This window comes from Acanthochromis polyacanthus, chromosome 4 (assembly GCF_021347895.1).
Source record: "Acanthochromis polyacanthus isolate Apoly-LR-REF ecotype Palm Island chromosome 4, KAUST_Apoly_ChrSc, whole genome shotgun sequence".
In the NCBI taxonomy this organism is placed as follows: Eukaryota; Metazoa; Chordata; class Actinopteri; family Pomacentridae; genus Acanthochromis; species Acanthochromis polyacanthus.
Genome location: NC_067116.1, coordinates 11557396 through 11579657, shown reverse-complemented (window position 1 = coordinate 11579657; position 22262 = coordinate 11557396). Strand labels below are relative to the sequence as shown.

General features: G+C 40.3%; 1 protein-coding gene across 5 annotated transcripts in view; it reads right to left on the bottom strand.

Annotated features, from left to right (window-relative positions):
* Positions 1 to 22262, bottom strand: part of gmds (GDP-mannose 4,6-dehydratase) — a 351858-nt gene that overhangs the window by 270666 nt on the left and 58930 nt on the right. For all 5 annotated transcript variants that reach the window (XR_007941420.1, XR_007941421.1, XM_051947330.1 and 2 more), the window contains exons 2-4: positions 10552 to 10596; positions 7434 to 7521; positions 6699 to 6808 (exon numbers count right to left, since the gene is read on the bottom strand). Coding sequence is in view for 3 of the 5 variants with exons in the window: in XM_051947330.1 (XP_051803290.1) it covers positions 6699 to 6808; positions 7434 to 7521; positions 10552 to 10596 (243 nt within the window). In the remaining 2 variants the exon portion in view is untranslated. The remainder of the gene's footprint in view (positions 1 to 6698; positions 6809 to 7433; positions 7522 to 10551; positions 10597 to 22262) is intronic.

The following is a 22262-nucleotide window of genomic DNA, read 5'->3' as shown; positions in this document are numbered from 1 at the left end:
GGCACTTAATCTGACTCCACCTTAGGGGTAGAATAAGTCAGGTGGTCCAAAACCCAGCACTTATTTAGCGCTGACAAAGTATAAAAAAAAAGGGGGGGGGGGGGGGGGGGCAATTCTTCTACAACTTGATGGCAACACCTTTCACCAATCACACTTGAAGCACTTTTTGCACTTACTACAGGTTTTTCCTTATGCCTGAATTCTTGCTTGTGTTGTACGTCACTTTGGACAAAAGTGTCTGCTAAATGAAATTGTAGAAATGTCATGTTTTGGTTGACATTTTCACAACAGCAGCCACAAGCTTAGTTTGGTTTAAAAAAAATATCACTTTGTTAGTTTGAGGAAAATATCATGGTTGAGGTTCAAATACAACACTTTCACAACATGTTTGAAGCTTCTCCTCCATTTTGGGTGATAAGCCTTGCCCTACCTAATAATATAATTGGCTGAAAGGGAGTGACAGTAAAGCAATAAAATCAACAACAAAGTTTTGCAGATTTGAAAAGTATCTGGGACACATCCCAAATCCAGCACAAAATACATTTCCTTTAAAATGCAATTCAGAATGTGGCCCAGTTTTACAGGAACATAACATCTGGAAGTCTGTGTTGCAATCAATACCTACTTCATAACGATAAGCAAAAGCAAAAAAAAAAAACTTATCCACTGCAACTTTAACAACCTTCAACATAACAATCTTTCGTATATCAGCAGCTTTATTGGCCTAAATGTTTTTTGGCATGAAGTGAAAATATTAACTGCTTATGAATGCATTGCTGACAGTCTAACATGATTCTAAGGAGAGCTTCATTATCCTTAAATGAACCCATAAAGCAGCACGAGTGCGTCATTGTATCTGAAAACTAAAACCACCAAATTTGAACACAACTGGTTAAGAGTTTGGTAAAAAAAAAAAAAAGCCCTGAACAGTTGGAGGGAAAATAAGGCAGGAAACTGTAGGCTCAAACTCGGCAACATCCTCTACCCACACATGCTACTGGATGACACAGTCAAAACAACTGAATTACATTACTAACAAGTTACTAGGATTGCATAAGAAGCCCACAAAGCATAGTAAGTAGTAGTATTACCACCTGTGTATGAGAGTAAACTGCTAGCAGGCTGCACAATAGCCACTTTAGGCCTATAAATGCATCAACACACCAAACAAACAGTGCAGCGCTTTGTGGGGAAACAGGCGAGTTAAATCCTGTGTGTGTCTCTTGCGTGGGAGCCTCTGCAAACCCTGATGGGGGACAGACCAAAGAGTAACAGGGAGAACGCAAGCTGAAAGAAGATAATGAGGGGATGAAAAGTATTTCTGAGGAATTCAGATATGGAAATGAAGGACATAGATGAAGGAAGTCTATCTGCTGAGTGAAATCTGCAGTTTTGTCTTCAAAAGCCGTCAAAAACAATGCGGTGGACACATACGGCTGCTTTGCCACATTTACCCTCTCACCTTCACAGACTCTGTTCATCCCCTACTCTCCCCGTCGTGTCGTTCTCCTTGTCAGGACAGAGCTGTGTTAATTATTCAGCCTGTCTCCCAGCATGTCTGCTGTGGCAGCTGCAGGTAGGAAAGCTCAGAGACAGCAATGTAAAGGGGTTTTTGTCATGTTCTTCATCTGAAGCAGGAGTGGGAGTGTGTTTCAGTGGGAGAACATAATGGCAACATGTTGAACCTTCAGATGCACAACAGATTACTGTGAGCACTTCCTCATTTGGATGCCTTGTTCATGCATACTTCATGAGCATAATTTCCAGATTACTCAGCTGTCGTTATTGGCAGAAAGAAAAACAATTATTCCATTAAAGCAACTGTGTTCTTTTATGGAGACTGACCTCTCCTGGTGTATGCAGCCAACTGTCAAGTGAAACACTAACACCAAAGATATGGAATTGATCCCGCTGTTTATGGTCGGTCTTTATATGGTATGTCTCTGCTAAAACTTAGCATACACTATATCAGGGGTCTCAAACATACGGCCCGCAGGCCAAAACCAGCCTGCCAGAGGGTCCACTTCAGCCCGCGGGATGACTTAGCAAAGTAAAACTTACAGAGAAGACATCAACTGCAAATTGTAAATCTGTAAAATCTTAAATTTAAAGTAATTTCTAGATCGTAAAAATCAACCAAAATCCAGTGAATTTCGCTGTTTAATTTGGGGATTTTTTATTTTAAAAAATAAAACTTTTGAGGGAAATTTTTTAGGAATTTTCTTCCTGAAGATTTTGCAAATTTTTATAAATTCGGGGAATTTTTCTCTGAATATTTGGACTTTTTCAGTCAGGGCAACAACATTTTTTGGTAAGGACAACACAAGGGTTAAGTATATGCAGCATCAGACAGTAGCAGGGCAGCAAAAACGTATCTCCAACATGGAGACAGAATTGATCAGGCTCTAGCAATAAGTCACACTGTGTCCCTTTCTTCACCTCAAACAGGTGAGCTTTTGCATACAGTCACAGTTTATTAGCTGAAGTTTAATCATTGCTTTTTGCTTACATAGCAGGCGCCGTCACGTTAAGTCCTAAGCTCGATCACAGCCGTTGAGACATGTTTATTCTACTCTTGGTAAAGTAGTAGTTAGATATTCATATTGACAGAATTTTCAGTGACTGGGAAATCACAAAAAAAAATGTAATTAACTCGACTAATTAATGAACTTATCAGTTTAGCTTCACTGCTCTGTTCATTGGTGCATTAGTCTATATATGACATCACAGAGGTTGAACAGTATGTCAAATATGTACTTTTAATAATGGATTAGATTTATATAGTGCTTTTCTAAGGCACTCAAAGCATGTACAATGAATCCATTATTCATTCACTTATACATTCTCACTCTGATGGTGGTAAACTACATTTGCAGCCACGGCTGCCCTGGGGCAGACTGACAGAAGCGTGGCTGCCAATCCGCATCTACGGCCCCTCCAACCACCACCAACATTCATACACCAGGGTGAGTAGCCGCACTGGAGGAAAGGTGGGTAAAGTGTCATGACCAGGACAGAGCGCGAATCGAACCGCCTACCTTTCGATCATTGGACAACCTGCTCTACCACCTGAGTCACAGCCGTACCTTTCCAATCTTACCTGAATGACAAATATCTTGCACCTACCATGGCTGTCTCTAATGCTGTAGGGGTCTGAAAGAAGCCATGAGGAACATTTAGACCTATGTCTAAATGACAGAATGCTGTAACTTTTACAGATTGATGATGCCATCAATATCTGATGTCTGAAAAGGTCTTTAGGCTCAAAACAATCAGCTTGAATTTGTGATGAAACTATAGTTGTTAGCAAATTAGCAAATACTGCTCTTCAAAATCACAAAGGTGTGTCCAACCATCTTCAATTCCTTGACAAACAATGAAGTACTCCACTGGTTGGACAGTTAGTTAAATTAGTTGAGTAAGTTCAGGGCACAATCATCAACAATTCAACAACGGCTCAGAAAAATGCAGAACACCAAGAACAAACAGAAGACCAGCTCCTCCGCTGTTGGAAAACACAAAGTCCTCTCTGTTTTATTTGCATGCTGATCTTTTGATATTGCAGCTGGCTGCCTCTCTGGCCCTCCAGTGTCTGTCCACTATTCCCGGTCCACCTCCACCCCAGTATTAGAATATAACCTTCACACTGTATTCAATGATGACTCTCCTCAGCGGAAACCAGCACCCACACATCTCAAACAAGTACTACAGCTCATGCTGCCTGGGTGAGTCCAATGAATAAATTGGCCTCAGAAGAGATTCCTCGTAACACAGCGGCGGCAGGGAGAGGGCTGGTGGGAAGGAAGACAGAGATGCTGAGTAGCTGGTGTGAGTGATCTTTTCCTCTGTGGCGGGACAGACTGGAAACTGCTCCGAACCACTGCTGCCAGTAATCCAGCAGGCTCAGAGTGGGCTACATGTGGCAAGGAGCTACCAGAGCCAGGGTTATGGATGTGGAAACAAATAAACACAGAAGAACCTCTTGCAGGTACTCGTCTTTACTGTCACTCTGATTGTGTGTGGCCCTCCATGTCGGACGGGGAGCTGAGCCATGGTGTCTGACTACAAAGGATGTAGAAAAAGGAATCATCCTTCTACTCACTCATTCTCTCTTCCCTCTTTGTCATTTCTATTTAGCTTTGTTTTCACTTTTTTCATCCTCAGTCCCACTTTTAATATATATAACTGTCAGAAAACTGTTGTATTCACAAATTATTTTTTTCAGTTTTGAGAAAAACAATGCAAATACTGACTCACAGGCCCAGGACACAAACATTTGAACTATATATGAAAAAGGCTTATTGGCCATGGTCACAAACCCAGAAAGAAATCACTCAACTCCATAGAGCTTATTAGCCTGTTTTAGCCCTCTGTTTCAGTTTTTAAGATTTTGATAGACTTTTCTCCTCAGAATCAGACAGAGTCAGTCTTGAGTTAGCAGCTATTATCAACAAACAACATCTGACAAGCACACTGCACCTGCCCAACAACAATCAGCAGACAGGCAAAGTTAGCAGCTTTGACAGTGAGCCACATAGTTTTCTGAGGAGTTGGTGGAGGCCCAACCAGAGCTAAAAGGAGAGTAAATATTACTAGTTGATCTCATAATGCATCCAGAAACAAAATTCTAAAGAAATGATGGTACTCTGTTTGCTGGAAATGTGAATAAGCAACTATTAATAACTAAGAACAATTTTAAAAGGCAAACATGTTTTTGAGCTTCTTTTCATGTTCCACAAAGGGCCACAAAGGGGACTAATGTAGATTTCTAAGATTTCTTTTCTACTGGTTTCATTTTGACTTATTTAAAAAGTGAGCCAGTTAGTGTTTTTGAAAGTGAAACAAGGAAAATAAAGCTAATAATACACCCGAGAAATGAGCAGGCCGATCCGGCTCTTGCAGTTTTTCTGAGGAACTTAAAGACAAGTACCTAACTAAGCTGATATGTGGATGGATTTCATTAAGGAACTACTATTACTGAAACACAATGTCTCATGTTCATATTACATGAGAATTTGCTTATTGCTTATTATCTATGATCTGACTAAGCTCTTGGCTCTATATCCCACTAAAACCATGGTGATGAAGGAGGATCAGTGCTGCCTGGAGACTGTGTGTCAGACCCCAAAGTGGAAGGGTAAGTAGTGGGGGGGAGGCGGCACCGAGGGATCTCCTGGGATCACCGTGGATCTCCGAAACAAAAGGGACATTGTGGCACAGACTGACCCATCCAAGAAAACACTACTTCCTGTCCCACCAGCTCTAGCATCCTCCGCATATGAACTGCTCACTTCCCAGAACTGAAAGTCCCCTTTTAACATCATCTGCTCTTAACCATTTCCAGCAGCACTCAGTACTGACCATATGCAGAAACAGTAACTGGATTTGCCGAGGAGATTTAACTGAGGTTAAAACCAAATTGAAAAAAAATAAAGACTGAGATCATAATGGAATTTTACTCTGTGACAAATCTTTACTCGTTTACTGGATGTCTAGATACACCAGTAGAGAACAATTCAAGTAAGGCACAGGAAAACACACAGAGACTTTAGGTAACAAATTTTGCATATCTAGGCCCACAACAATATATCATTATACCTAAGACATCGCTGAAAAAGCATCAGTCAATTTTTCTAACATTCTTTAAATTATAAATAATCCTCTTCAGCTCAGTAAATCAATTGCTATATATAAAATTACTGTATAACCTATGGTGTAAACAAGATCGCTTGTAGGGGTAAACACTTACAAAACTCAATACCTGCATAGCACCAAACATGAAACAGATGATGTTTGAGACTGAATGGTAAGGAAAATGGAAAATCCAGCTGCTAAGGAGCCAAACATTTTCCTTAGAGGTAGGTGGAGACCAAATCAGAGCTAATATCATAGTAACATTTGATCATAAATTAACTGAACAGGCAGAAACACTACTCCAGTGGGACAATAATCTTACTGAATCTGTAAACTGACAAATGTTTACAGAAACATACAATAAGGGTATGCTAAGCTTGTTTGCAGTTATACTGTTGCATAGTAGCTATTAAGCTTTTAGCACAGTGTTAAAGATTGAAAGATGTTTCATAAGATCCCAATTTGGTTGCAGACAAGCTCTTGTTTCAAAATTCAACTAATCCAAAACTACAGAGCTTGCTGCTAAAAAGAGGTGAATTCACTGGGTTTATACTGACGAAACAAAGCTCAGAAAGCAAACAATTTGCCATTATGAAATCCATGAAAATTAAGCTTTTATTAGTCACTTTCTGCCATAAAAAGTTGCTGTTTAATTACTGAAATTAGACTGCCTTTAAAACACAACAATCCAGTGAGACGAGAACATTCCCTGCTCAATTCTACTACCATGTGATGGTACTGAAATGGATTAAAATCAATCAAATCAGACTATCACCTCAAAAGGTCAGCAACTTCAACCCGCATCTCAGAGTGATTGGTCAGAAATATTTTCATTATTAGGAAAAGAGTCATACGGCACAAAACAGAATCCAGCTTTACTTTAGAAGTGACACAACTTTAGCCATGGTTTCAAATTCACTATACTTCCAGTGTGTTGCGGGAGTGCATATGAAAAACCAGTGAGCAGTGGTTCCAGAGAAAAGGGAAGACGGCTGACAATGTTTATAGGAAAAGTCATATTTAAAGATAGGTCTTAATTTGAAAAAAACACAAGTGTACACTACCTTAACATGACTCTGAGCTCCCAGGTTGTAGATTTCTGTAGGTTTCACCATGTTGATGATCTTCACTAGACATGTGCTGTCAGTCAGGTCACCATAATGCAGCTTCATGTCTTTGAAAGAGTGGGACAAACACTCATTTTATTTTTAAAAACTAATGTGAATTTCTTGCAATAATTTTAACTTACTGGTCTCGTATGTGTTCGTTCACTGTGAACAGGTGACAGACTTCTAATATCAGAGTCAAAAAGAAAGTCCTGCAGCTGCTATTCTGTTTGTGTGCTTTAGACAGAATGAGGCATATCTGAAAATGTGTTGCACCACTGAAAGCATGTGTACAGCCAACTGACTCTAGTGATAAGTGAAATACATTTTGGTGTAACAAAAGTTCCTCATAAGACGGTTTTCTGCCAGGTGAGCAATGAAAAATGTTATGATTTGCATTGTATGTGTACAAAGAAAGTACAACATGCATTTTCCTTATTAAGATTTTAAAGTGCTAAGCTCTCGAATACCGCCTGAAACTTTTCTCCAAAAATAGCTGGGTGAAGCACTTCTTATTATATGCTTAGTTGAAACATAGATTTGATATGTCTCTTTCCTTGAGAGGTGTGACAGACTGAATTTGTTGATCAAAACAATAAAATAAAGTGGTTTCATTATCATTAGGTGATATACCAAACAATTTGTGTGACTGTCTGTGAGTGATGCCAGGGTTGGGTTACACGAGATACTTACGGCCCTCAGTATGTGTCTGTGGGTTCTGGTAAAGATGCTCAATGCGACCTGTGTTAAAGGAGCTGGAACGCCGCAAAATACCATGAACCTGAGGGAAAATGAGACAGAGACGATGGTGTGAAAGAGAGTCATGACAGGTAATATCAAAAAATTGGGTTGGGCTGATCACCGATGACTGACAGAGAGCACACAAACACACAGAGCTATAATGGGGATAAATGTTACTTATTTATCATTTAATTATGGGGATTTCCTCTGGGATCAAGTTGAGCCATAGAACTGTTAAACATGTATCAGCCAGAGAGCACAAAAATTAAGGATGCGTTTATTGTTAACAATTTAATAACAACTCCCTGCACCTGATTTGTTATAGAAAAAAAATGTTTATTTAATCTCACTATTTCTTGCCCAGTGAAATATTAGATATAGTCGGATGACCTGCTTAATGAGATTAAACACAGGCTTGGAAAGAAAGTTATTAGTAAAGTAGTAGTAAATGAGGTAGCGGAGAAAGTGAATGTGCTCAAATGTGCAAGAATATAGAAATAATTTATTACTATAAATGTAATGCTATTTCTATATTATTATTAGTACATGTGAAAACACATTTCAAGGTACAATGCAGAGTTAGGAGCTATTCTACATGCAAGTAACAAGCAAGACATGAAATTTTACCCTTCAGATACTCCACAATATACAACAAAACAAAATAAGCAACACTTTTTCCTAATACTGTTGATATGTCTTGTAAATCACTTCTCTTAAAACAGAGGAAAGCTGATAAATCTTGGCAGAAGTCTATGTTTGCAAAGTGGGCCAGTCTGGTCATAAAACATCACAGTTGAATCTTGCAATGTATCAGCAGGTTCAGTAAAAACAGTACTTTCTCTGGAGTCACTTTACTTTCACGAAGTTAACAGTTTGTCTGTTGTAAATGTGAAAGTAACACTTGGTTATAATTTGCAGTTAATTTGTTTACTGCCTTGTGAATAAATGTGTTTAATGTAATGTAATAATCATAGGCAATTTAATTACATTTCTAATTAATTTGAAGAGGATTTTTTTTCTTTAAATATGAGAGAACATTTAAAAGTTTTCCAAAATATCAAAACCACTGACAGGTGAAGTGTATAACATTGATCATTTCATTACAGTGCAATGTCCTGCTATGAAACCTTGGAACTTGGCATGTGTGTTGATACTACTTGATGAATTAAACCTTGCTGTAGACTAAACCCCCACCGCCACCCCCCACACACCCACCCCCCCCCCCACCCACCCCCCACCCACCCCCGCATCTTGCCTCGTCACAAAAATTAGGAATGCTTGGAAAAACACAACAAAGAGGTCCACGTGTTGACCTAGCCTCCAAACTCCAAGCTCAATCCACAGAGGCCCCAGTCTGATCCAGCATCCCAATGCCAGACCCCACAGACAAACCCAGAGGTCTGTGTCAGTGGCCTGAGGGGTCAGAGCCACACACACAATATTAGGCAGGTGGTTTTAATGCTGCTTTATTCAAAGTGCCTATCTTTAAAAGATCTTTGGAACCGTACAATAATTTGTACTGACAACAGTTGATATAATGGCTCCAGCTCAGTGTTTTTGTTGCTGCCTGTGATCTGTATTCTGTGATCTGTACTGCATGTTCTAGGTGGAATTTATGAGGAAGGTCTGCTCAGGGAAGATAACAGGACCTGCTCCAAGGGGAGTCCATTAGTGGGAGGACACTGTGCCCTGACCTCACTTCCTTTATTCACTGTGCACTTCCTGGCTGCCTGAGCGCTTCTCTTTAATGCCATCCTTCACCCCCACTACATCAGCACCTCCAACCTGGACCCAGTCCACTTCCTCCCCATTGTTATTGAGGCAGCAGATGGTGAAGGTGACCACTCACGCTGAGATGAAGGTGAGTATTTCTGCTACACATCTGAGAGGAAGTTAAGTCATATCACTACTGTCATGAAAACGCAGTGAGCACTGGTGCAACATGTGGCCAGCCACTTTTCACTGGTATGAAGCTACCACTGAAGCCTTATGTAGCCTCAATCTGTCCTGTCAAAACAAACAAAAAAGCAAGGTGTTGCAACCCATGGATGCCCTCAGAAGTCAGTCACATATGGAGCCCCATTCAATCCTAATTAATTTGTTCACTTGGTGCATACACCAAAAAAATGCCATGTTTCTGCCAGCTTCCTCATGCTTCAGTGAGGCAAAGGGAGCATTCACATGACTGTCCTTCTTGACTAGTGCTGGCTGAGAGCATGCATAACCAACACCTCCAACTATAGTTTCCCATTTGCTCCTCACACATGAATGTGATAAAATAAAACCATCTTCTGGACTTTACAAATGTTATTGGATGGAATGAATCAAATTCTGATCATAAAACAGTCATTATGCTGGATCTATTATGTTATTATCTATTATTATGGCAACAAAAAAAAAGAAATCATCCCAATTCACAGCCGCTCATTTTTTATTGATTGCATACTAGAACAGAAGCAATACTAATACAGTTGGCAGCACGGCCTAGCACCTTTCCTGAGGTTTGGTGTCAGCCCTCAGCAAACACACTCCCTTCCAAGATGGGAACAGGCACAGGATCTGCAAGAAGTTGGCAGTTTACTCTGGAAAAAAAAACATCTCATTTGATTCCCTTCTATGTCCCTCTTTGTTTAATCACATAATTTTACCAAAAAAGAAACCCCTTGTGAGCCTGTGTGACCACTAACAGGCTTCGTGTTCATGGAAACATATCCAGCAGCAGGTGAAAGGTAGTGAGGTCACTCATATGGCTGTATAATAATAACAGTTTCCCTGTTAATGGTCTGACCTAGGGGCAAAAGGCCAGGGGTTAAAAAGCTTGTGCAGCACAAGGGGTCTTATCATGGTGAGGTGTGAGTCAGTCAGTGTATGCTGACTGTCAAGTTTCGTTATGATCCCCCTGGAGTTCCCACACACTGCTATGACTGGATACCGCTTATCAAAAGAATGTCGCTCCGTGTGTGTTGGCATTCATGAGTGTCTGCATTCATTTGTGTATATTTGTGTGTCCGAGGTTCCAAAGGACTCAGTCCTGGTTCTGTTGACACTGCAATGTCGATTTTTCTCTCACCTCATAGCCTTTAGCGAGCAGGAACTCAGCCAGGTAGGAACCATCCTGAAAAGACAGAAGACAATACCTTTTGAAACATGCAATGTGACACTGCAAACACCTAGTTTGAGATCCAGCCACAGGGATTAGATTTTATTAATGATTATGGCACCAGATGGTAAAATATAGTGTCACACTGATGTTTTAGAGAAAATGCTTTTAAAACGACCCTGAGTACACTTCTGAAAGTTGCTTTGTTTTAGTTTTTTTTTATTTGTAAAACTGGCAGGTGCAATGACTTGTTAGAAATAAATCGTTACGTTGCACAAAAAAAATTAAAATAAGTGTTCAAAAATCCAAACCTCGTTCATGGTGTTGGAACACAATCTCCTGAAACCTGTACATTGTAGCTGAATACTCAGTCCTGGGATCATTAGATGTAACATGAATCAGGACCTTTGGGCTGTGTGTGGTGTGTGGTTGGTGTGTGAGTGTGCGTGTGTGTGTGTGTGTGTGTGTGTTGGTGGTGAGAGAGAGCAAGCACGTCAATAAGGTCTTGTTCCCCTCACCCATGTTACTCCTCGTCTTTTTTCCTTGCTCAGACTTTCCGACCGCACATTTTGGAACACTCTGGAACATTCCGACCTAGTCATGGCATTCATCCCTCAATCCCTCTCACATATGTGCACATGCACACACTTACACACAAAACGCATTCGAGCCACACTGCCACCCTGCCAGCCCCATACTTCCTCTTCAGGGTTGGAGGTAGCCATGAAGGTTGAGGCCACAGAGCAGATGAGGGAAGGTTTAATGTAGCTGGATGTTGGAGGACACCAAGAACCTGCACAACAAGTAGGATGGTCATATGTGTGATGCCCTGCTCTTGAGTGACTACATTTTGGCCAAATGTGCCGCTGCAGTGAAAACAATGCCTTTTTCTCATGAAGTGGTGATCTTAAATCAAACTACTTTGTGCAACAGGTTATATGACCACATCTGAAGGCAACAGTGGGGATACCTGTTTTTAGAAACGACATATGGAGGCAGGGTGAGAAGCTGCTAACAAAAAGAGAGGTGAGATATGAGTTGTTGCATTGAGGATGATGATACATCGTGGAAACACCCCAAAAGAAATTGTGATAATCTATAAAGCTTGATTAACAAGTTCAGCCTCTGCTTACCGTGGCAATATTCTTTCATACTTTCTGTCAGATGCAGCTTTGCACAGATTTTACTATATCTATAGAGGGTTTCAAACTTTATCACAACCCAGCAACAACCATCTCCAAGGTGTGTCTGATCTGGCCAAGCACATTAACCCTAAATGGGCTTTATACTAATTAAATAACCAAGATACAATATTACTCAGCTTCAAAGATTTTTTTCCAATCTTTAGCTAAAGATTGGAAAAAAAATAAAAAAAATCACAGTCACAATTGCACCGTACTCTGCATGTGGACATACACACGTGGACAAAATTGTTGGTACCCCTCAGTTAAAGAAGGAAAAACCCACAATTCTCACTGAAATCACTTGAAACTCACAAAAGTAACAATAAATAAAAATTTATTGAAAATTAAATAATCAAAAACAGCCATTACTTTTGAATTGTTGATTAACATAATTATTTAAAAAAACAAACTAATGAAACAGGCCTGGACAAAAATGATGGTACCTCTATAAAAGATTGAAAACTATTTGACCAGAGTGACATGATTAACTCAGGTGTGTCATTTAATTGACATCACAGGTGTTTCCAAACTCATAATCAGTCAGTCTGCCTATTTAAAGGGAGACAAGTAGTCACCCTGCTGTTTGGTGAAAAGGTGTGTACCACACTGAACATGGACAACAGAAAGCGAAGGAGAGAATTGTCCCAGGACATCCGAAAAAAATGATAGACAAACATCTTAAAGGTAAAGGCTATAAGACCATCTCTAAACAGCTTGAAGTTCCTGTGACAACAGTGGCTCATATTATTCAGAAGTTCAAGACCCACGGGACAGTAGCCAACCTCCCTGGACGTGGCCGCAAGAGGAAAATTGATGACAAATTGAAGAGACGGATCGTTGGAATTGTATCCAAAGAGCCCAGAGCAACCTCCAAAGAAATTAAAGGTGAACTCCAAGGCCAAGGTACATCAGTGTCAGATCGCACCATTCGTCGTTGTTTGAGCCAAAGTGGACTTCATGGGAGACGACCAAGGAGGACACCACTGCTGAAAAAAACTCATAAAAAAGCCAGACTGGAATTTGCAAAAATGCATGTTGACAAGCCACAAAGCTTCTGGGAGAATGTCCTTTGGACAGATGAGACCAAACTGGAGCTTTTTGGTAAGGCACATCAACTCTATGTTCATAGACTCAAAAACCAAGCATACGAAGAAAAGAACACTGTCCCTACGGTGAAACATGGAGGAGGCTCAGTAATGTTTTGGGGCTGCTTTGCTGCATCTGGCACAGGGTGTCTTGAAAGTGTGCAAGGTACGATGAAATCTGAAGACTATCAAGGCATTCTGGAGAGAAATGTGCTGCCTAGTGTCAGAAAGCTTGGTCTCAGTCGCAGGTCATGGGTCTTCCAACAGGACAACGATCCAAAACACACAGCCAAAAACACCCAAGAATGGCTGAGAGAAAAGCGTTGGACTATTCTAAAGTGGCCTTCTATGAGCCCAGATCTGAATCCCATTGAACATATGTGGAAGGAGCTGAAACATGCCATTTGGAGAAGACACCCATCAAACCTGAGACCACTGGAGCTGTTTGCTCATGAGGAGTGGGCCAAAATACCTGTTGACAGCTGCAGAACGCTCATTGACAAATACAGAAATCGTTTAATTGCAGTGATTGCCTCAAAAGGTTGTGCAACAAAATATTAAGTTATGGGTACCATCATTTTTGTCCAGCCCTATTTCATTAGTTTGTTTTTTTAAATAATTATGTTAATCAACAATTCAAAAGTGATGGCTGATTTTGATTATTTAATTTTCAATAAATTTTTATTTATTGTTACTTTTGTGAGTTTCAAGTGATTTCAGTGAGAATTGTGGGTTTTTCCTTCTTTAACTGAGGGGTACCAACAATTTTGTCCACGTGTGTAGCAACCATGTTGTCTTGTGGGGTGTTAAGTTTATCCTGGTGCCAAAATATCAAAAGACATGTTTCCTCAGTTTGTTCGTTTCACATAGATGTTCTGAATATTTACTAGCTGCGTTTCCTTACAAAACCCGTAGGATGCTTTCCGCTGTGTCTTTGTTAAGGTGTACTAGCTTGTTGTCTGTTGTGTCGGCTTCAGTTGAAAGATTATTGTATTCTTGCACTCTTCCTTTTCTCTTCTCTATCCCCCTTTGTTGTTGTTTTTTTTCTTTTTCTTTTCTTGTTTCTCTCTTCCTGCCTCTTTGGTTCCCTGTCAGGTCTGGCAAATTTATGTATATTTAACTAATCAACAAGTATTCAAACTAAATAAATTACTGAACATTATCAAGGGGAGTCTTATACTTATAAACTCCCCTTGGAAAAGCAAACTTGTGTGGCACAATGCAGCAGCCAGATCCCCATTCTGCCTGCTCTGTTGCTGGACAGGACAAAAAAAAAAAAAAGATTTTATGTTAAGCTCGGCCGTTAGCATATAGATGTGATAGTTGTACTCACTGTCTGATCCAAACTTTTGCAAGAACACTGAATGCTATACTATTTTCTCAAATTAAATCACACTGGTGTTCTTTTACATCTGCTGATATTTACACACGTGGACAAAATTGTTGGTACCCCTCAGTTAAAGAAGGAAAAACCCACAATTCTCACTGAAATCACTTGAAACTCACAAAAGTAACAAATAAAAATTTATTGAAAATTAAATAATCAAAAACAGCCATCACTTTTGAATTGCTGATTAACATAATTATTTAAAAAAACAAACTAATGAAACAGGCCTGGACAAAAATGATGGTACCTCTATAAAAGATTGAAAACTATTTGACCAGAGTGACATGATTAACTCAGGTGTGTCATTTAATTGACATCACAGGTGTTTCCAAACGCATAATCAGTCAGTCTGCCTATTTAAAGGGAGACAAGTAGTCACCCTGCTGTTTGGTGAAAAGGTGTGTACCACACTGAACATGGACAACAGAAAGCGAAGGAGAGAATTGTCCCAGGACATCCGAAAAAAAATTATAGACAAACATCTTAAAGGTAAAGGCTATAAGACCATCTCTAAACAGCTTGAAGTTCCTGTGACAACAGTGGCTCATATTATTCAGAAGTTCAAGACCCACGGGACAGTAGCCAACCTCCCTGGACGTGGCCGCAAGAGGAAAATTGATGACAAATTGAAGAGACGGATCGTTCGAATTGTATCCAAAGAGCCCAGAGCAACCTCCAAAGAAATTAAAGGTGAACTCCAAGGCCAAGGTACATCAGTGTCAGATCGCACCATTCGTCGTCGTTTGAGCCAAAGTGGACTTCATGGGAGACGACCAAGGAGGACACCACTGCTGAAAAAAACTCATAAAAAAGCGAGACTGGAATTTGCAAAAATGCATGTTGACAAGTCACAAAGCTTCTGGGAGAATGTCCTTTGGACAGATGAGACCAAACTGGAGCTTTTTGGTAAGGCACATCAACTCTATGTTCATAGACTCAAAAACCAAGCATACGAAGAAAAGAACACTGTCCCTACGGTGAAACATGGAGGAGGCTCAGTAATGTTTTGGGGCTGCTTTGCTGCATCTGGCACAGGGTGTCTTGAAAGTGTGCAAGGTACGATGAAATCTGAAGACTATCAAGGCATTCTGGAGAGAAATGTGCTGCCTAGTGTCAGAAAGCTTGATCTCAGTCGCAGGTCATGGGTCTTCCAACAGGACAACGATCCAAAATATACAGCCAAAAACACCCAAGAATGGCTGAGAGAAAAGCGTTGGACTATTCTAAAGTGGCCTTCTATGAGCCCAGATCTGAATCCCATTGAACATATGTGGAAGGAGCTGAAACATGCCATTTGGAGAAGACACCCATCAAACCTGAGACAACTGGAGCTGTTTGCTCATGAGGAGTGGGCCAAAATACCTGTTGACAGCTGCAGAACGCTCATTGACAAATACAGAAATCGTTTAATTGCAGTGATTGCCTCAAAAGGTTGTGCAACAAAATATTAAGTTATGGGTACCATCATTTTTGTCCAGCCCTATTTCATTAGTTTGTTTTTTTAAATAATTATGTTAATCAACAATTCAAAAGTGATGACTGATTTTGATTATTTAATTTTCAATAAATTTTTATTTATTGTTACTTTTGTGAGTTTCAAGTGATTTCAGTGAGAATTGTGGGTTTTTCCTTCTTTAACTGAGGGGTACCAACAATTTTGTCCACGTGTGTATATCTTATTAATGCCCTTTGTGGACCTCAAACCAACAGCTACTTGGGCTTGAACATCATGAAAAACATAAAATGACCATAAGAAGCATAGGTGGAGTTTTTTTCAGTGAAGATAACATTGAATGAATTAGAAATACAGTGTAGACATTGTTAATGCAGTAAATGAGTATTATTGCTGGAAATTACTGATTTTCAATGGAATATCTACATCGGGGTACAGAGGAACACGACCAGCAACCATCACTCCTGTGTTCTAATGCTACATTGCGTTAGCTAGTGGTGTTGAAAGGCTAATTGAAGATTAGAAAACCCTTGTGCAATTATGTTAGCACATGAATAAAATTGGGAGTTCTCATGGAAAACAAATTGTCTGGGTGACCATAAACCTTTGAAATGTAGTGTAGGAATTCAGCAACATTTGGCTTTGGTGTTGAGACATAGTTGGACATACTAAATAGGTGCAAGCATTAGCTGTGCTTCTTAGTCAACTCTGATAGGAAACTGAACATCTGTGAAATTTGGATGCTGTTAGGCAAAACCAGCAATCAAAATATGTCAACTTATTACACTCGAGATGAATCCTTAATGAAAATAAAAGTTAGCAGGAGCACTCAGTACTTCTCTAAATGTCCTTTTAAGATAATTTCCAGCATCTGCAGGCCGAACGCCCTGGCGGTCAGTTGGCACCGATATTCAGTCTGTTTCTGACCAAACCAAAAAGGGAGATGGGCACGGGTAGTGGCAGCCCCTCATCCATCCCCACAGCATTCAAAGCTTTGGCCAGTGTCATGTTTTCCTGCCCCAGTGCCAGGGTCAAAGCGTTCCATGCCAGACCAATATGGAAAACAAGCCTGAAGAGCTGCAGCTCTGTTTGAAAACAAGAGGCTCCTTTGAGGCCGTATTAGCCCATAAACCCTGGCCTCACCTCGCTGTTTCCTGTTATGGGGAGCTGGGTGCTCGCTCTGAGCAAGGGAGGGTAGAGACACACACGTACAACTACATGCTCACCTGCCAGGTCAGTGCCACACCACAAATTCCCCAAAGATTAATTTAATGATCTGACACAAAATGATCTCTTTACTCTAAAGCTACACTGAATATACAGCCGGGTCCATAAATATTTTGACAGTGACACAATTTTTGTAATTTTGGAATGAAGCAATCAAGATGTGATTGAAGTGTAGACTTTGTCAAGAAGTTAAACAGAAATACTGGCCATTTAGGAACGCAGGCATTTTTTTACACAGTCCCTCAATTTCTGCAGACTCAGAAGTATTTGTACAAATGCCATACTTACAAATATAAGGGTTATTGGTAATACTTTGATGCAAATCCTTGGCTGACAATTGTTGCCTGAAGTCTGGAACCCATGGACATCACCAAATATTGAGTTTCTGCCAATGAGATGCTTTGCCAGGTCTTGACAGCAGCCACTGGCAGTTGCTGCTGGTTTGTGGGGCCTTCTTCCCTTAGTTTTATCTTCAGTAAGTGAAAGGAAATTTAGATGGGGTGGAAGAGAAAGTGTAAAACTTGTAATTTCCTCTCCAGCAGGTGGCGCTATCACTGTAAGTGGATATTGGCATATGGATGTGATCAAGGTAGGACTATAATGAATCATGTAAAGTTTGAGACAGATTGCAGCATGTATAGGGGATTTAAACAGCACTCTCTTTTATGGCCAGTCATCAAACTTCAGGGGGCCCGTATTTAGGGGCCAGCTGATCGCCTATACGTCTGCAAAATATAAAAAATAAAAAAATCTTTTACTAGAAAATCAGAGCAGCTTAAGACAGAGATAATCAATTTAGAACAATCTCATAAACAAGCTCCTAAGGAAGAAAACCTGAAGAAATTAAATAAAGTCAGGAATAAGCTCAATCTCACTCAAACAGAACATACTTAAAAAGTTATGTTCTTTACAAGACAACAATACTATGAATACGGCAATAAAGCCACTAGGTTTCTAGCCTATCAGTGTAAAAAAACAATGTGCAGACAACACAATTAAGAGTATACGAACCACGACAGGCCAATTAAAATATGACATTCACTCAATAAAATCCATCCCATTCACTCTCTATACACCGCTTTATCCTCACTAGGGTCACGGGGGTGCTGGAGCCTATCTCAGCTGACTCGGGCGAAGGCAGAGGACACCCTGGACAGGTCGCCAGTTTGTCACAGGGCTACATATACAGACAAACAATCACACTCACATTCACACCTACGGACAATTTAGAGTAACCAATTAACCTCAGCATATTTTTGGACTGTGGGAGGAAGCCGGAGTGCCTGGAGAAAACCCACATATGCACAGGGAGAACATGCAAACTCCATGCAGAAAGATCCCAGGCCTAGGCCTGTGTGCGGCGGCGCGGCGACTTCCAATCGCTGGGCCGTTTACAATCGTCGTTAACAAGCTATCGTTACCGTCGTTACCATTTCGCGGGAGTATCAGCGACAATAAAGTGTTCAAACTTCAAATGAAATCCGCGGAAATCCACGGATCTGCGGAAAATTCCCATCCCTGGACTCTACATTTCATGGTGATTCGATTACAGTACTGTACATGACTGCTCTCACTGAGTGGCAGCTAGCATTCAGCGCGGTGGATAATAGCAGCCGTTCGATATTACGACTCGCCGACCATAAACATACCTCACCCCCAAAAAAAATTTTCTCCTCGAATTTAGACGATTCACAAGAATGACCCTGGCAATGATAAAATCCGCGGAATTCCGCGGATCCGCGGAAAATTCTCATCCCTGTTAGTCTGTCAAGGGGCTGTCAGCAGGGCTGCCCACTGTCCCCATTCCTATTTAATTTGGCAATGGAACCATTTGCAGAAGCTCTACTTGCCAATGATGAAATCACTGGTATTGACATCGGGAAAATTAAAAATAAAATTTCGCTATACGCCGACAATATAATTTCATACTTGACAAACCCTGAGAGATTAATCCCAGTGTTGTTAGATCTTAGCACTAAATTTGGATTAATATCGAGTAATAAAATTAACCTAACAAAATCCAATGCCTTATTATTGAAATCGCCAATCTCAAGTAAACTCAAAACTATCTCGCCTTTTACCTGGTCTCAAAATGGTTTTAGATATCTAGGGGTGAACGTGACTCCAAAACTTAAAGATTTAGGACATAAATTATGTCATATAAATCAGTCAAAAAAATTAAAGAAGAGTTAGAACATTGGAAAACACTCATCTCTTTTTTAGGACACATTAACGTAATCAAAATGAATGTTTTGCTACGCGTCAATTATTTGTTTCAGTCTCTACCCTGTTACTTACATAAAACATTTTTTAAATCCATAAATACAATTTTGACCTCTTTTATCTGGAAGAACTCTTCACAGAGAATATCCCTGAAAACCTTGACAAATTCTAGAGAAAAAGGAGGATTGAAACTACCTGATTTACAGATGTACTATTGGGCTGCCCAAACAAAAGTTCTAATTAGCTGGATACATAAATGTAGCAGTCCCATTGGATAGACATAGAAGTTGAACTTGGTCTCCCTGCTTCTATATATCTATTAGCACCTTTAATTACCAACACAAAGGTGCTAATAACAAAGACTTATGAAACCTACAACACTAATCAAGCCTGGCAAGATGTAAAGAAGTTTTGTGGTACCTCTGATAAAATGTCGAGGCTTGCACCTTTATCCCCCAATCCAGACCTGCCGTCATCAAATGGAAAATCCTTCTTTACAAAGTGGAAAGAGTGTGGCATCTTTCAGTTCCAAAATTTGTTCACTGGGGACACTGAAGTCTTTTACAGACTTAAGGTCAGAATTTAACAGCCCAAAACAGGACTTTTACAAATACGTCATCTAATCGACACTCTGAAAAGGGAGGGACGACTATCTTTGTGGCTGACAGGTCTTGAGAAGGTTTTGATTAGTTCCATATCACTTAAAGGGAAAATTTCTGTAATTCATAGAGTGCTCTTAGATCAGCATACACACGTGGACAAAATTGTTGGTACCCCTCAGTTAAAGAAGGAAAAACCCACAATTCTCACTGAAATCACTTGAAACTCACAAAAGTAACAATAAATAAAAATTTATTGAAAATTAAATAATCAAAAACAGCCATTACTTTTGAATTGTTGATTAACATAATTATTTAAAAAAACAAACTAATGAAACAGGCCTGGACAAAAATGATGGTACCTCTATAAAAGATTGAAAACTATTTGACCAGAGTGACATGATTAACTCAGGTGTGTCATTTAATTGACATCACAGGTGTTTCCAAACTCATCAGTCAGTCTGCCTATTTAAAGGGAGACAAGTAGTCACCCTGCTGTTTGGTGAAAAGGTGTGTACCACACTGAACATGGACAACAGAAAGCGAAGGAGAGAATTGTACCAGGACATCCGAAAAAAAATTATAGACAAACATCTTAAAGGTAAAGGCTATAAGACCATCTCTAAACAGCTTGAAGTTCCTGTGACAACAGTGGCTCATATTATTCAGAAGTTCAAGACCCACGGGACAGTAGCCAACCTCCCTGGACGTGGCCGCAAGAGGAAAATTGATGACAAATTGAAGAGATGGATCGTTCGAATTGTATCCAAAGAGCCCAGAGCAACCTCCAAAGAAATTAAAGGTGAACTCCAAGGCCAAGGTACATCAGTGTCAGATCGCACCATTCGTCGTTGTTTGAGCCAAAGTGGACTTCATGGGAGACGACCAAGGAGGACACCACGGCTGAAAAAAACTCATAAAAAAGTGAGACTGGAATTTGCAAAAATGCATGTTGACAAGCCACAAAGCTTCTGGGAGAATGTCCTTTGGACAGATGAGACCAAACTGGAGCTTTTTGGTAAGGCACATCAACTCTATGTTCATAGACTCAAAAACCAAGCATACGAAGAAAAGAACACTGTCCCTATGGTGAAACATGGAGGAGGCTCAGTAATGTTTTGGGGCTGCTTTGCTGCATCTGGCACAGGGTGTCTTGAAAGTGTGCAAGGTAAGATGAAATCTGAAGACTATCAAGGCATTCTGGAGAGAAATGTGCTGCCTAGTGTCAGAAAGCTTGGTCTCAGTCGCAGGTCATGGGTCTTCCAACAGGACAACGATCCAAAACACACAGCCAAAAACACCCAAGAATGGCTGAGAGAAAAGCGTTGGACTATTCTAAAGTGGCCTTCTATGAGCCCAGATCTGAATCCCATTGAACATATGTGGAAGGAGCTGAAACATGCCATTTGGAGAAGACACCCATCAAACCTGAGACAACTGGAGCTGTTTGCTCATGAGGAGTGGGCCAAAATACCTGTTGACAGCTGCAGAACGCTCATTGACAAATACAGAAATCGTTTAATTGCAGTGATTGCCTCAAAAGGTTGTGCAACAAAATATTAAGTTATGGGTACCATCATTTTTGTCCAGCCCTATTTCATTAGTTTGTTTTTTTAAATAATTATGTTAATCAACAATTCAAAAGTGATGGCTGATTTTGATTATTTAATTTTCAATAAATTTTTATTTATTGTTACTTTTGTGAGTTTCAAGTGATTTCAGTGAGAATTGTGGGTTTTTCCTTCTTTAACTGAGGGGTACCAACAATTTTGTCCACGTGTGTAGTTGCTCCCTAAGCCCACTGAAGAATATATGGCAACAAGATTTGGCTAGTGATCTTAAAGAAGAACCAGTGTGATACTATGTGTCAGAATGTTTTGTCCACACTGTCCGGTATCAAAATAATTGAACAAAACTATAACTTCACTCACATGCTGTACCTTACTCCACTTCGCTTAAGTAAGATGTTTCCTAACTCATCTCCCACATGTCATCGTTGTGAAATATGTGTAGGGACAACAATGCATATTTTTTGGGAATGTAGAAAACTAAAACATTTCTAGAAAGATGTACACATTCTCACCGTTAATGTTGTAGAAACTCAACTGGACTGTACACCAATACTCTACCTCTTCGGCACAGAACTGGACAAGTCACTAATAGGGCTGGGTATCAATCTAAAAGTTTCGATACCGGTACCAATTCCGATACCTTCACTTCGATACCGGTTCCTAAACGATACTTTTTTCGATGCCAGTTTTACAATATATACTCTAACAGAATGAAAATTGCATTACACATTACTTTTCACATCTTGAGTTTAATTTTCCAGTGATTTCCAGTGCAAAAGAACATTTGCAAGCAATGTACAGTTCAGTACATTCTGAGCCACCTTCGGCCCGGACCCTTCCTGGCCGACCCGGAGCCGGTCGCGGCGCACCGCCGCGGAGGAAATGCGCCAGGCGGGGGACGGCCCGCACCCGGTGAGAGGTCCCGCGAGGGGATCCTCCCGCACCGAGCGGC